The following is a 17,011-nucleotide window of genomic DNA, read 5'->3' on the forward strand; positions in this document are numbered from 1 at the left end:
TGGGAGGCACCAACTTCGACACGGAAAATACATAGCGATAGTTTTGGATAAATATGTGGAGAGTTTACAGCTCAGGCATCAATCAGCAGTGTGATCCCTGTGTTGTCAGGGAGCTACCACCAAATGGATACACGACACCCCTACCACAATGGACTGGCTACTGTGCTGGATACTTGGATACTGGGCACAGAGAAATCCAATATTGTCATGGGAGCAAAAGAGGACAGGAGACATCAGAAGATGACATACCCCGGAAAGTGTCCTCGCCCAAATAGTTGAATTGCAGGTGGAGATGCAAAGCCATGACAAGAGGTCCAGGAGATCGAATCTAAGGGTACTATGGATAACTCATGCACCACATAAGGCATCCTTCCTCATATGGCCCGGACTTCTGTAGAATTTGGAAAGTGGCAGGTCAAACCATAAAATGAGACCCAAACTTATAGGGCCAAAAAGTGTGAGACTCCTTTTAGTCACCTCTTACGACAGGCCACAAACAATGCTGACACATCAGAACAACCTATCGCTTTTATGCCAAGTCACTGAATGCCGTATAGCAGAGATATTCACAAGTACAAAAAGAAGCACTGGCAATTGTGATGGCGCTAAAAGAGTTTCATGTTTATCTTTATGGAAATGCCTTTCAGCTCACCACTGACCACAAGCCGCTGGTTGCACTGTTTGATTCAGCTGCCAAGATTCCGAACCAAACTTCTCCCCATCTCCAGAGATGCACATTATTCTTATCTCTTATCCCAATATCAGTACGTAAAACACTTTAGGAATAGCTCCATGCAAATCAGTGCTGATGTTTCATGTTGATTGCCAATTTGTCCTCACACTGATTTCGATCAGGATAAGCTCGTGGGTTTTTAACTAGACGACGACTTGCAGATGACTTTAGATAATTTTACACTCACCGGCGAATTAATTGCCAAGGACACAGGAGCAAACCCCATTTTTCGGGTAGTACAAAGGTACATCTTACGAGGCTGGCCGGAGCAGAGGAAATGAACAACTGCGTCATTATTTCTCTTTAAGACACGGTCTGTGGTTAGTGAATGGAGAAATACTCTTGAATACTGAGTAATGTCAACCCTGAGTCATAACCCCACCAACACTTCGCCAGTGCATGCTGGAATTGCTCCATGAAGGACATTCAGAAGTTGACAGAACGAAAGCCTTAGACTGCTGTTTTGCCTACTGGCTGGGGATTAGTCAGGACATCGAGAGTATAATACAAACATGCTGCAACTGTGCAGCGCATCAAGCAGCTCTGCACCAGACATTCGCCACTTGGCTGACAGCCACGTCACCATGGGAACGAGTCCACTTAGTCCTAGCAGGGCCATTTCTTGACGCAATTTGGCTTGTCATTATCAATACATGTTCTCTCTTCCCTTACACTGTCAACTGTCAGCCTGCCACCTCAGAACAAGTGATCACTGTCCTTTCCAAAGTTTTTTGATTGAGAGCCTCCCTCACACTCCAGTTTCCGACAATGGGCACCAGTTCCAGCGTCAAGCCTTTGAGTATTTCTTTACTCATAATGGATCCGACATATTTGGTCTCCCCCTTCCAAGCCCAACCGAATGGGGAGGCAGAGAGTGGTATGCACTTTTTAACCCATATGAAAAAATATGTCAAATAATAGTACCTGGTGATGTGCTACTTCTGTTCTTGAGTTGGTACAGGCTCATGCCGATGGGCAAGAAAAGTACAGTTGAAATCCTTCACGAACGCCAACCCTGAACCCTTTTTCATCTGCTAGTGTCACGGCCTGACCACTTGCTGGCACTGCCATCTAGCAGGTACCAGCCAGGCACACCAGTGGTGTGCACGGGTGTTTGGATGATAGGTACACTGGTCCCCAACCACCATCATTTGTCTGTGAGAGCAGGGGGTCTTCACCACACGGTTGGGGGACCAAGAGGTTAGCCACCGCTCCACTGAGCTTCGCATTTGCTGTGGTGACATCCTTCAACGGACGCACCAATCCCACTTCCAGTTCCACAACTAGTGACCGGCTTCTCTTAAACCTCAAGCCCGTCCACCCTGCCTCCAAATATGGCATCCTATCACTACCAACAACACCATGTCTCCTCTGGACTTCCATTGTCCTTCATCCCGGACGTGGAGATGACTCCGTGACAGTTCAGCGACCCTAACCCCAGTGCCCAGAGCTGTGCCTCCTAGGAGCTAACAGCAATCCCACACCGAACACTCTTACACAAGCCTGCTGGCAGCAATTGCGGGACATGGACGACCTGGCACTGGGAGAAGACCCCAGGTTGCTAGAGCAAATAGATGTTGCCCACATCTGGACCATCCCATAGCACTTTGATGGTCACTGAGACCCATGTTGCCACCTCGGTGACGAACAATTCGCGTTCTAGCCAGATATGAGAAGCGGGACAGTCTAAGCGGTGACAGCACCGTGTCTGGTTACTTCTACCTTAGCCAATCAGCCAAAGAGATTGGGATTACTATTATTATTAACAACAGTAACAACAGTAACAACAATAACAACAACAACAACAACCAACATTAGCCATAGCATGGTGGGAAGACTCATCGACTGGCCAGACAGGCTGACTTAGATATGGCCAATAGCGTGTGAGCCATCACAAGCTGGAAGCGAGTCGTGCCTTAGGCTACCACCAGGCTCACTCTACGAGCTGCCTTATTTAAATGAACATGCAGCCTGCCATAGCCAGTTCATCCCACTTCACTGTGTTACACTGCCTACCAACGCCAACAATTGAGAGTTACGATTGCACTCCAAATTCTGGACTAGCATTCTAGTACATTGTATCATTCACTGTCTATGCTGGGTCAGATTATTTGGACATTGTTCATCAGAACAGACTTTGCTTGCAAATTGGATGAGTAATCAACATACGTCAGTAATTGATTCTGTGTTCTTTCAGTCATTGTACCTGAAGCTACATATGAAAAACAGAGTGTAAAATACAGAAGAACTACTGCTAAGCTGTTTATGTCATTTACTAGCTTTGACAGACTGGAGCTCTCTTCCAGCATCCACACACTGCAACGAGGAGAAGTGCGATGGTACAGTTCCATGGTACCGCATAGTAGGACAACGAAAGGAATTAAATTCGATAACAGTGAACAGCAATTAAAAATGAGATAAAATTGACACATACACATCAAGATGACAGATTGTAGGTGGAGTAAAATTCAAAAGCAACCACATAGCACCCCAGTACAAACAAGTCCCATTACTGATCCTTGAGGTACATCAACAATATTATATTACATTATAATCTGATAACTGTCCAGAAATAGTTTTATGATTGGCATTGGTGTGCATGTAATTGCTGCTTGCTTATGATTGCTCAGAAAGCACCTGATCCAATTGTTGGACAAACACTGAACACCATATGTTTCCAGCTTTGACAGCAGAATCTTATGGGCCACGAAGTCATAAACTTTCAACAGATCAATAAATACTCCCATTAATTCCTGTTCTTTATTTTTACAGGTTTAGTATGCAATTTCATAACTCATAAATGGCAGTTCTAGTTTATCTCTTATTTCTGAATCCATGTTGTTCATTGCATAGGATTTTATTTTGTTTACTTTCACATTTTATTTACTTTTTCCGATATTTTTTAAATTCTGTGAAAATTGTGACGGACCTTTCATTATGTACATTATCCCTCTCACCTTCTTTTATGCATTGCAATTATCTTACATGCTTTGAATACATCAGGGAAAGTGTCTGCTTGAAGTGAGTGATCACATCTGCATATAAGTTTTTCAACAAAGTTTAGAATGCTTTCATTAAAATTGTTGCAGGGACACCATCAATGTCTGCAGAATGGAGATTTTTAAGCCATTTTATTGCTTTTGGATTTTCTTTTGATATTATGGTATTATCTGCAACACCTCTGAAAATGTTAAATGTGTTGGCTACTTCGAAAAGGTTTGTTACACTTTTATTTTCTTGTGATAGGGTTATATTTTTACACGAAGCTCTGTATTTACAAGTTTCACTTTTTTAAAACACTTCACATAGTCTTATTATGAAAAGGATAGAGTGCTACTCACTGTAAAATGACACACTGAGTGACACACAGTGAAATGCGCGCGCTCTCTCTCTCTCTCTCTCTCTCTCTCTCTCTCTCTCTCTCTCTCTCTCACACACACACACACACACACACAAAACAGCAGCAGCAATCAGGAGTGGGCCGGGAAGGGGGAGGGATAGCAGGGTGCTGGTGGGGGGGGGAGAGAAGTGAGAGCTGCCTGGCAGAGCTTGTAGGGACTAGACGGTGGCATGACAAGGCTACCTTGAGCAATGGAGCAAGTGTTGGAAAATTGGTGGTGAGGGGGCAGTAGAAAGTGGAAAGGAGAAGAGCAAAGAAAGGGAAAGATCGGTGGGCGTGTTGGTAGAGAGCGGCACACAATGAGGGTGAGGTGATGTTAACTGGGAGGAGACTTTGGGACAGAAGGGGCAGAAACCATTCGGTGGTTGTTGCCGGACAGGTTACCATAGGTTGACGATGAGATGATTTCAGGAGTGGAGAATGTGTTGTACGGATAACAACCATCTTCACAGTTCAGAAAAGCCAGTGGTGAAGGCAAGGATCCATATGGCCTGAATCGTGAAGCAGCCACTGAGAACAAGTATGTTATATTGAGCTGCAAGCTGTGCCACAGTGTGGTCCACTTTGCTCTTGGCCACAGTTTGGCAGTGCCCATTCATCTTGGTGGACAGCTGGTTGGAAGTCATACCAATACATACAGTCCAGTCACATTAATGCGACTACAGCCTATGTTCAATGGCAATGTGCAATAACTACTCTCAGCCAGCTTGTGCCAGCACTAGCAGTGGAGGGTATATAAAGCGTTTCAGTGTCACAGAATACAGCGCAGTCATCGTCGTAATGCAAAAACAGAGCAATTTATCTGACATCCTAAAGGGCATGATCATTCGCTTTTGGGCCGGAAGTGGAAGCATTTCTGAAATGGCTAAAATTATAAACAACTTGAATGCCAACATGGTAAAGTATACCATGCATGGTAAAACCGCACAATCCAAAATCGAACTGAAGCAACTGCGGTGCTCCATAGGCCACAGATGACAGGTGAACAATGGCTGCAGAGATGTGTAGAGGCAAATAGACATGCAACTGTTGAGCAAATGACTGCACAGGAATCAAGGGGCTACCAACAATACCTCCTCAATGAACATTCTGTAAACATTGCTGCATATGGGTCTCCACAGTGTGTGCCTGGCTCGTGCACCCATGCTGACTGCTGTTTACTAGTCACAAAGGCTAGAATTTTCACACCAATACCATAACTGGACGTTCACAGAGTGCTGACTGGTGCTATTTCTGATTAATCACATTTTATGCTCCATCGGACAGATGGTTGGTTATACCAACATCCATCATGTCCACAGTCTTGCCACTAACGACTGCTACCTCTCCTGATGTCGTATTGGCTAAGGTTCAATGTCCTTCAGTGATGACATCCGAATGGTTCCGCGGTCAAGAGCAGCTTTTTCCCCGCAGTTATACTGGCAAGTGCATTTATTTGTATTTCATTCTGTGGTCATGGTTATTGTATAGGCATCACATTTGACAACTGGCTTTTTAAGGGCCAAATAGTAAACACTGGAGGTTACATAGCACTAAAAACTCTTTTGTCTTCACCACAGGTGAAGTATCAGCTAATTTTCAACTCGTGGATTTTCCTTTCAATTTTATAAGCTCCACACTTCCTGCACTATGGTGGATGACCCCCGGAGCAGTATATACATTTCAGAGAAAGTGTACAAGGATCACCTGATTTGTGAGCTGAGCGTCCACAATTTTCACATGTAGCCCTCATGTTAAATGCTGTGGTGGTATGACCAAATCTTGGGTATTTAAAGCTTAGCAGTGGGCTGGGAGCAAACACATGAACCGTATGATGGATATAGCCTGCAAGAATATGTTCAGGTAGTTCTGGAGTGTTAAAGATTAAAATAAAGGTAGCAGTTTTTTCTCGTGTGCTGTTGACACTTCCCATATAGTTATGCACTTCCATGACTGACACGTCTTTCCATTCTTCACGTATTCCCTCACGGTCCATTTCCATTATATCAGAGTAGGTAAATATGCCTTTACAAAAGTTAAGAGCGTTATGCAATTCAGGCACAACAGGATAGTCACCTAAGATCTTCCATCCTCGAAGTTTAGATATTTGATGGGGCATGACAGTTTCAACTAAAACTGTTGCATCACTTTTTAAGAATCCAGAAATAACCTCCAACCCACTGCGAATAGAAAGCGAAGATATTTTCAAAGGTTCCCTCCGCTCTCTTGATTACAATGAAAGTGTTACAGTAGACAAGTGCTCTGTTACTGCAGTTCTGACAGCACCCCCATCCCATCAGGAGTAGATTCGAGTTGAGGTCATTCCACTGGAATCCCATGATCTGCTAGGGAAATTAATGTCAACCCCCAAACAAATGTCACAATTGCCTGAACAAGTCTTAGATAACGGGAGGGATGGGGGAGAGTATTAGGCACACCAGAAGTTACTTCCTAGAGACTATTTTACCTCAACAGCCATACATCCCACCAGCAAATAAAACACAGTCAGCTGGTAAAGCCAAGGCCCATGTTCCCTGAAATACAAAACACAACTCCACCATCCCCTACGATGGTCCCAAAAGTATACTCTGAGTCTATGCTAACATCAGCATAGCCCTCAGTGTCACTGGGGTACACAAACCCTCCCACCTGGCACTCAAGGTGTCTAGGACAACAGGTTAGGGAAGAAATTATTAAAAGTACATGTCACGTAAGAAACTTAAATAACATCGGCTTGTTTTACCCAAACCTACTTTTGTACAGGATTTCTAAGAGTTTTCAGTGAACTTCAGCCATTTATAACATCAGTATTGGTATTCAACACAAGTATATGTTTAAAACCTATTTAACAATGCTGTACGCATGTACCCACATCAAAAAGCAATTTTTTGGAAAGAATGAGATTTTGTCATTTGAGAATGAAAGTGACTAAATTCATTAACATAGTGCTTCAAAACTTAATGGTATTGGCCTATGTTTGCCGTCACCAGAATCATAAAATAAAGTGGCAAATGGTGGTGATAATGACATATAACACTACGTCAAAGCCGAGTATGGCAAAGGAGCGTGTGTCACCACAATCATCCTTTTGCTGTTTTATCTTACAGTTCTTATGATGATTAGTGTAGTCAGACACCAATCAACATTTTATGGTTGTGTAAAAAGAAAATAAAGTGTTAGCAATTATTTAAGAACAATTTTCTGACTACTTACTGATTTCACTACTTCATGGGTCGGCGTTCCAACTACTCTTGGTATCAATATGCTATCAAGCACTTCCTCAAAATTTGTAGTATTTGACAGTTTGGAAATAGTGATAATTTCATCATTGCTCAGTGATGAAGGTTGGTATCCCTGCTTTAAACAATAAAAACACAACTCATTAGTATATTTGTTAAATAACTACACAGGTTTCCAGAATGAGATTTTCACTCTGCAGGGGAGTGTGCGCTGATATGAAACTTCCTGGCAGATTAAAACTGTGTGCCCGACCGAGTCTCGAACTCGGGACCTTTGCCTTCCGCGGGCAAGTGCTCTACCATCTGAGCTACCGAAGCATGACTCACGTCCGGTCCCCACAGCTTTACTTCTGCCAGTATCTCGTCTCCTACCTTCCAAATTTTACAGAAGCTCGCAGGAGAGCTTCTGTAAAGTTTGGAAGGTAGGAGACGAGATACTGGCACAAGTAAAGGTGTGAGGACTGGGCATTTGTCGTGCTTCCGTAGCTCAGATGGTAGAGCACTTGCCCGTGAAAGGCAGAGGTCCCAAGTTTGAGTCTCGGTCGGGCACACAGTTTTAATCTGCCAGAAAGTTTCAACTACACAGGTGATTCAAATTAAAATCTTAAAACTGCAATAAAATTTCTAAAAGTAAATTTGTAAGATGCCAAGAGTTATCCTTGTATTGCAACAAATTACAAACAGTTGGCAGCCTATTGCTGCATCACAAAAAAGAAGGTTGTGTCTGTCCAAAAATTTCAGTCAATTGACTATTTGTTTGACAGATAGCTAAAGAATTACCAGCAATTAACCAATCAAAAACACAAACTACATTTGAAAGATGTAACAGAGTGCAAATAAATCAAATCAAAGGAAATAAACATGTTAACATAGGAGGAAAGATAGTAAATAGGGAACAAAGTGAAGTAACTCTTAAAAAATGTGGAAAGGTTATCAGATTAGAATGCAAAATGTAAACATGGGGAAGAAAGCAACCTACAACAAAAGATTAAAGAAGAGTGAAGAAACTACAAGTAGCGTATGTTTAGAAAATGTATTAGGCAGCAGGTTTCAGTTTCTGGTGCATTGTGTTTTGTATGCAATATAATACTCATCGCTGAAACACATGTTTTTGCAGATGAGATAAATGAAGTGGTAGATTTTTGCTTTACAAGCCTTTTTTGGTTCACCACTGCACCGCCCTCAGTGATTTGAACTTTCCTTCTACTCACTCACATGAGTCCATCTCTACAGTTCTGCAAGAAATTGGCTGATCAGTTAAAGCAAGTATATGAGTAGGAAGACTGTGTCCAGAAATACAAATTTTGTTTCGGGCCTTCTTTTATTGTGGTGTGTCTAAATTTATTATTGTTTCAATAAAAAAAGTTAAGATCAGTGGGTTTTCTGTTAAACACATAAGACACTAATTTGCAGGTTTCTAAGTTTAAATAGAGTATGCTAATTGCCTCTGACACGGATAAGATACACTTTTTTAAGGATAACTAGTTAGTAACGTAATCTGCAAAAGCAGTTTATCACACTACATTACTGTGATAAAGTCCATTTATCATACACACTGTGTGTTCTGTAAATCCCATCACAAAGAGAACCTTGTGACTTGTAATACCGCACATCCCTGATGACCCTCAATCACTGTGGTATCTTGGAAACACAATGTGAGTGAAAGAATTGGGGGCAAATGGGCAGCGAGTGGTGGATGGTGTGTGGGGAGGAGTTATTGCAACAAGGATTCCCCTGGTATTTTTTAGTTTGTTGGTGATCAACTAAGAGACGATACGGAAAGGAGCAGTAAAAATACTGACACATATAAGCAACTGGGTGATGCAAGTACAAGGCCAACTGGAGGAAACAAGTGGACGATTGTAAAGACAGTGAAAAATGAAGGTAGTTTAATATTCCTTTAATGATGATGTCATAAGGCAGAGCAAAGCTTGGATCCACACTCCACTCAAATGCGATTTCACTTCCTTAAACATTGTGCCACCTCAATACGTGAAAATTTCACCACAGGAAGTTACAGAGGCAGGATCGAATGCAGAGAAAAGAAACAAGTCTGAATCATAAAATGGTATGAATGAAAGAGCAGTAAATGAAACAGGAGCCAGCCAAATGAATTACCAGATTCAAGACAAAGTGTAGCACATATTTTCAACTGTCACAATGTATTTGTGAATTACATACAAGGTGGTTTGACAATAGGTAGCAGAAGAAAGACTGAAGGAAAAAAAACTAAAAATGTAAACAAGAGAATAAATACATTTAAAATGTCGAGAAAAAGGTAGCCATAAGAAAAATAAGAGTAGGGCCCTTGTGGAAATAGAAAAGGGAAAGCAAAAAACAGAGCAATGGCAAAATGGGGGAAAATTAATACTGATGGAAAAATCTGGAAATGAGATAACAGCCTTAGACTGCCATAGAGCACAATAATGGTAAACACCAGGCAGTTTACAAAAATTAATTACATCCTGAAAAAGAAAATCTATCAAAGAAATTAAGATTTTTTTTTTTTTTGGGAGGGGGGGGGGGGGGGGCAAAGGAGGAGTAGAAGTCATGTAGGTAAAGCTCACTTTGTGACTACTAAAGACAATAGGCTACTTTCACTGTGACTAAAAGTAAGATTCTCTACTAGCAGTGTGATCAACCTGTATCCCCGAAGAAAGCCTAACAACTGAAATTGCAAAAATAGCAGCAACTCCCAAACAAATTCTTGTGCACCTTACAACATTGTCCCTGTTTTTTAGCCCTGCCTGGTTTCCTTCCATTTCTGGTAATCAGCAGTGGCTATGAGGATTGCAGTGGTAACTCCTCACATGTTGGTCACTAACCGACAGATGATAAAATAATGGAATCTGACTGCTGTCATGGCTATTTCTTAGAATTATGTGGCTTTGAAATTATTATTAATTTCTATCTATTTCTGGTCAACATGGGACCTCCTCATTAACCCTTGAGATGCTGAGATACATGCTGCTCTGCTCTAGTATTAACTGCTAAATCTGCAACCATGAGTGAAACTCTTACTAAGGAATTTGGGACATAAACAATAAACATGAGCTTGCCTCATGGTGCTTCATGCAGACTACACGTAAACAAGACGAGCCTGGCTCGTTGTATGTCATTCAAGACAAACAACAACAACAACACAAATCAGACTCTTGGTCCAACAGTTCTTGATATTCTCTAACTTCAGTTGCAAGTACTCCTTCATTGCATTCACATGTGTTCTTCATAACTCCCTAAAATAATTAACCAACCCATATACCTATCATGCGAATAAAAAGAACATCTAATAACGATGATAGTAGCAACAAAAATTTTGTTATTGTAGACAGTGGTTTGGTAGATCCTTCCGACAATGATAGTGGTGGTAGCAGTATTTTGTTTCTTGTTCAAAAATGCCCAAGAAAATAAACCACTGAAGATGACACCGATGATGAAGACAGTATCAATCATCTATCACTGAAGCATTAGATTTGGAAAGAAGAAACTAAAGCAAAAAATCTGGGAGTATAAACGGACAGTTGGCATACAGAGTATCAGTTTTATAGGAGTTAGGTGGAAGTACAAGAGGGTTATATATTTTTTGTATATAATGTTTGACAATATGTTTTGGATAATACTGTCGTTGAAATGAATTGGTACGCAGAACAAACAAAGTTCAATGAAAATTGAAGAAACAAAATTAATGAGACATGAATACTTGTCAGTTACAAAGAAGTTCAAATACTCTTTAAATTATGCATAATAATGGCTCAAGTAAAAATTAAATAACTAAAAAATTCAGATGAGCTGGTCTAAAAGACACAGAAACGCCAAACTTAATGAAAACTATACCACTGAAAAAATGTGTGTAAATCATAAGAATTTTACAATTGGCAAATAACAATGACTGACACAATGGATAAATTATGTAAGATCATACTTGCTGCAAACTATTTTAATAAAAAATTCAGAGAAGTATAAGTAATGGGCGAGAACATCGCATTCAATGAATTGTTAATGAAATTTAAGTAATGCAAGTGTAATAAACATTTTAATCCTTCGAAGGGGACAGGATTTGGGATAAAATTTTATAAACTGTGAGAATCAGCTTCAAACTATTGCTATAAATTTAAAATATACTCAGAAAATGATAAAACAGATCTTGTTTACAATGCATCTGAAACAGTTGTGATGGAGTTATCAAAGTCAGTACTAAACAAAGGACACATTTTGTACATGGATAACTAGTATTCTTTGCCAAAACTGTTTGCAACTTCAGTTGAAGATGCACTGCATGTCATTGAGACAGCAGATTTCAAAAGAAAAAAATAAATAAAAATAATTACGGGAGATTTTGCTTTGCTAAAGCAAAATTTACAAAAGAGGGAATCCGTAATGAAAAGTTGCAACGGCATATTAGCACTGAAGTGCAAGGATAAACAGGATGCTCGTATTACTTCTACAAAGAAAGTGTAGAAACAATTGAACACAACAGAAGTCAATGGTACCCCACTTTCCAACCAAAATGTATTGATGATTACAACAGGAGAATGAATGATACTGACCGCTAAGATCAGAAATTAGCAGTTTCCCTGTTATGAGCAAAAACTTGAAAAGGTACCAAAAAATCTTTAATTACACATTTGGTATGGAATTTTATAATTAATATATTCTGTACAACGAAAACAGTATGAAAAAGAAACAGAATTACACCAAGCATGGACCTTAAACAGTAGAAGCACTATTACATATGATTAGTGAAACTGAACAGTTCAAATTTCTAGACATTCCGTTAGATAGTAAACTGTCGTGGAAAGACTTAATGCTGCTGCTTTTACTATTAGAACGGTATCTGAAGTAAGAGATCATTCAACACGAAAATTAGTCTACTTTGCTTATTTTCATTCGCTTATGTCACATGGTATTATATTTTGGGGTAACTTTTCATCAGCTTACTCCCAAGAATAAGTAGCTTTCACTCAGTTAATACTCAGCAGAAATCCAACCTGCATTTGGATCAGATTTCCTTAACTCTTGTCCAGAAAGGTGTGCAGTATACTGCTGCATCCATTTTCAATAAGCTACAAAAAGAATTCAAAAATCTTAGCAGTAATCCACATGTTTTCAAATCTAAACTGAAGAGTTTCTTCATGGGTCATTCCCTCTATTCTGTTGAGGAGTTCCTTGAAAATTTAAGCCAATTCTAATGTTATATTGTTGATTGTGTTTACTTAAACGTATGACTTGACTTTCTTTGGGTTCATAAACATTTTATTTTTATCTGTTATTACTTTTATGTTGTAACTTCATGTACTGACATGTTCCATGACCTTAGAGATTTGGTCCTCCATTTGGTCCTACAAAACTTAGTGTAAAAAAAAATTAAACAAAAAAATTGACATTTCATGTCAAAAATTTATAAAAGATAAGGACCTTGTTGGCAGGAGATCTACCAATGAGACTACACGTGCGACAGTGGAGTCTCCTCCCAAAATATATAGATCCCACACCCTTGAAAACTCATCCAACAAGAGCTTGAAAGCAGTAAAAAAAATATCAAATTGAGTTAAGTGTCATGAGGATGTAGAAACTGTCACTTTGTGTTACATGAGTGTCATTGGGCAATTGGGTGATAGTGTGTAGGTCAAGGGATTAAGACTGATGAGTGTACGTGATGTCCGAGTGGTTCTGGTTCTTCCGTTCCACAAAACAATAAGGCTATTCTTATTTGCAGTGGGTAACCTACACTGCAAGATTTTAGTCAATGTTCTTGACTTGTCTGTACTGTGTGTGGGTATAATCAATCATATCCAGACAGCTCTCATAACAGATCACTCAGACAATGGAGGACTACATCCACAAACAGATACTGGAGTCTTAAAATAACCCAATCTGTCTGATGGGACACTAGCTATTGCTAAGTCCATTGAAATAGTCCAAGCTAAAGATTGTGCCACCAAATTTCCAAAAGATAATGTTCTCACCATACTGATGACAAATAAATGCTGGGTACTGACCAGCTCCCACCAAGAACATTACACATTACTATCTAGGTTAGGGATATGTTTTATTAATAAAATATATCACTAATCTAGAATTTACAGTCACAGACAGCCCATGACTTAATTTTTATTAATACCATTTCCATCCAGCCATGATTGCTTCAAGTATCACAAAAGGATTGCTAATCCCCATTTGCGTACCTTGTAAAACATAGCAATCAACAATGACTGTTGCAGCACTACTGCACCTAATATATTTGGTTGCTAAAGGTGGATGCATCCACCACACAAATCATTGATTGACTGAAGTCTTCCAACATCAACAGATTTTGAGCAGGGGAGTCCACATGCCATGAAAAATGTGCACACACTGTCCCTAGATTACAAGAATTATAATCCCTTTATATTTTAAAATCATACATTAAAGACAGACCTTGCCAAGTTGAGGTGGCTTGCATGCCTCAACAATAGAGACAGCCATACAATAAGTGCAACCACAACTGAGGCATGGGTGTGGAGAGGTCACAAAAACATGTAGTTTCTGAAGAGCGGCAGCAGTCTTTTCAATAGCTGCAGGGGCTAAAGTCTGGATAATCGATTGATTTGGCCTTGTAACTTAAGCCAACATGATTTTGCTGTGCTGTAATGTAAATGGCTGAAAGCAAGGAGAAACTAGAGCAATTATTTTTCCTGAGGGGATGAATATGTACTGCACAGTTAAATGACGATGGCATCATCTTGGGTAAAATATTCTGGAAGTAAAACAGTACCCCACTCCAATTTCTGGGTGCAGCCTACTTAGGATGATTTCATTGCTAGGAAAAACAAAACTGGCACTCAATGGGTCGGAGCATGGAAGGTTAGACCCTTTGATTAGGTACAGAGGTTAGAGAATTTAAAACTGGAAATGAATAGTCTGAAGTTAGATATAGTGGGAACTAGTGGAGTGCAGTGACAGGAAGAACAAGACTTCTGTAACAGACACTCCCAAATAGCAGAAGTTTTAAAATTCCCCTGAAAAATAACCTTAGCCCTTATGGTAAAATTTTTTCAAACTTCCTCCATAGCAGATGCAGACATCAAAATGTATACCCCAACAATAATTAAAACTTCCAAACAACAGAGAGTGTGAACGAAAATGACAGTTGCCAATTAAACAACAACAATCCTTATCATACATTCAATACATTAATACGTGTAGTGTTTTGGTCTTCTATATAACTGTTTTTGAGTTGTTATATGAACGTTTGGTTAACCATACCAACCAAAAATAAATGAGAAAATTAAATTCTTACTAAAGTTTGAACCTTGTAGAAGAAAGTTCAAATCCTACATGCCAATATGTTACAGGGAATGAAATTTGGGTATTTTACTTCAAGCCAGTCACACAAATGACTGTCCACACAGTTGGCAGAAATCACTGTCCTTGCAACGACAGGGAAGTTATTTCATGTATGGTACTGTTTCCTGGAATGGAAAAAAGAGATTCTTCATGTTGATTACCTTTAAAAGGATAAATCGTAACTATCTAATCACGCAAAACACTTTTAAATCATCTGGATAAAACATTTCTGAATTGAAGACTGTATCTGGAAAAAAAAAGAAAACTTTCCTCAGGATAATGCATCTGCCAAACATTTTTCCACAACAGATTAGATTAGATTCAGTTTTCGATCCGTAGACCCAAAAAATGAGATGATTTTCCTGGGTGTGGAATGTGTCAGAAAGTATAACATACAACATTTGAATATAATACTTACTACCCTGATCTTTTGTCAGGAGAGTGTCAAAACAGAAGAATACATCGTGGTAAACTGGGACAGCCAATATTTACAGAATTAACATGTTGTCAGAATGAAACATTGTTATGCACTATTAATAAATTTATCATACACAAAATACCTAATCTTGACTGATGTGACCAAATGCTTTCAAAACTGAAATCTAATATACATTTTTACTGAAACTGGCTTAACAGTCTCTCTTAAGATATTCATCTATAGAGTAGGAGGAGACTTTCAAACTCTGGTTAAACTGTGCTTTATCAGAAACCAAATTTTTGATGGTTGCTGTCAATTTATTGAAAATGTGTGTTCCTAAATATTGGACCCCTTTTTGGACCAAGGTAAGTGATTTTAAGTCTTTATGTAGCCTAGATTGTTCTTGTTCCTAGTATTGATACTATGTATTGAGCTATTGGTTGGAAATAGAGATATATTACTTGCAACAAATTTTACTAAGGAATAAATATACTGAGAAACAGTGGTTAGAACACAAAGTTCCTTCAACAGGTTTCTACATGATGTTCTTGAATTTGCACCACAAATGATTCTTATCAACACTTTTGCACCCTAAAAACTTTTGCTCGGTTTGATGAGTTGCTCCAGAATATAACCCCACATGGCATAACAGAATGAAAGTAAGCAAAGTGTGCAAGTTTTTTTATATATATATCTCCTACATCTGACATCATGCCCACTGCAAATAGAGACTTGTTTAGGCACTTACGCAATTCTATGGTATGCCCCTCCCAACTGAATTTATTATCGAGTTATAATCCCAGAAATTTAAAACAGTCAACCTTTTCGAGAGTGAACTGAATGATAGGTTCCCTGGCCACAACATACAATACATAACCTATGACACCCACCTACTATTAAACACAAAGAAATTCATGGCTAGATGGTGATGTTATGGTAAATGCACAAGGGCATTTTAAGAACTTAAATCACACTGTGGAGTTGGAATACACTTGCTGGTAAAACTTTTGAAAAACTGTAATAACATGCAAGGGGATTAGGTAAAAAAAACACCTGCATATTTCATTAAAATAATTATAATAACCACAAAAAGATTTCCACTGTTAGGCTGAGAAATCTCCCTGCTGTGCTTCTAGCTTATTAGAAGGAAAGAGTAACTAATGACCATATGATAACCATAGTGAGGAAATAAATTTTTATAACTGAAGGCATTATCCTGAATGAAGGAAGTCACAAAAATGTTCATCATACTACAACTGAATTAAGCATTCTCCCTTTATCATCTGAACTTTTTTCTTACGGCACCTTGGGCACTATTTTACCACAAAGTAAACCTTGTTGCATGGATTAGATGAGTTTCTACAGGTTCATTGAAAATATCCAGTACTTTGGGACGAGCATATAACTGCATCTTGTTTTTGTTAGTGTAATCACAGAGGTTATACTAGACTAGAAAACCATACTTCACAATTAGTGAACAGAGTGCATTACAGAATTGTTTATTTATTCAAGGCATACCTGAAAGAAAGAAAAACTTCCATTTCCAGCAGATTTAAGCCATATTAATGGATTAAAGCCATATCCATAACTTTTCCACATTCCAATATGGAACTAAATTGTCACATGTGAAAATTAGGCAGTTTTTCCCTTTCATAAGTTAACATGGCAATACAAATCTGAATAAATTCTGTGTTCATTAAATCGCTGCAAAACGAAGCAGAGAGGATTATTATTTTAAAATTTAAAGCCAAAACATTAATGTAAACCAGAGAGAAGGGTGGTCATATGTAGATGGGTTTAAAAAATAATTATATGCATTATTTAAAAACTGTAAGAAATTTAAATACTTTAAAAGATATACAGAACGTCTTTCATTATTGGTGATATTCATTTGAGTCAAGGGGTTTCTAACTAGC

General features: G+C 39.0%; 1 protein-coding gene across 2 annotated transcripts in view; it reads right to left on the reverse strand.

The window, feature by feature from the left end:
• LOC124776364 (glutaminyl-peptide cyclotransferase-like) overlaps positions 1–17,011 on the reverse strand; it is a 75,672-nt gene that overhangs the window by 57,823 nt on the left and 838 nt on the right. The window contains exon 2 of one of the 2 annotated variants that reach the window (XM_047251315.1): positions 7,326–7,469. In XM_047251315.1, the coding sequence (XP_047107271.1) occupies positions 7,326–7,469 (144 nt within the window). The remainder of the gene's footprint in view (positions 1–7,325; positions 7,470–17,011) is intronic. The other variant, XM_047251317.1, reaches the window with a different exon arrangement.

Source organism: Schistocerca piceifrons, chromosome 2, assembly GCF_021461385.2.
Source record: "Schistocerca piceifrons isolate TAMUIC-IGC-003096 chromosome 2, iqSchPice1.1, whole genome shotgun sequence".
NCBI lineage: Eukaryota > Metazoa > Arthropoda > Insecta > Orthoptera > Acrididae > Schistocerca > Schistocerca piceifrons.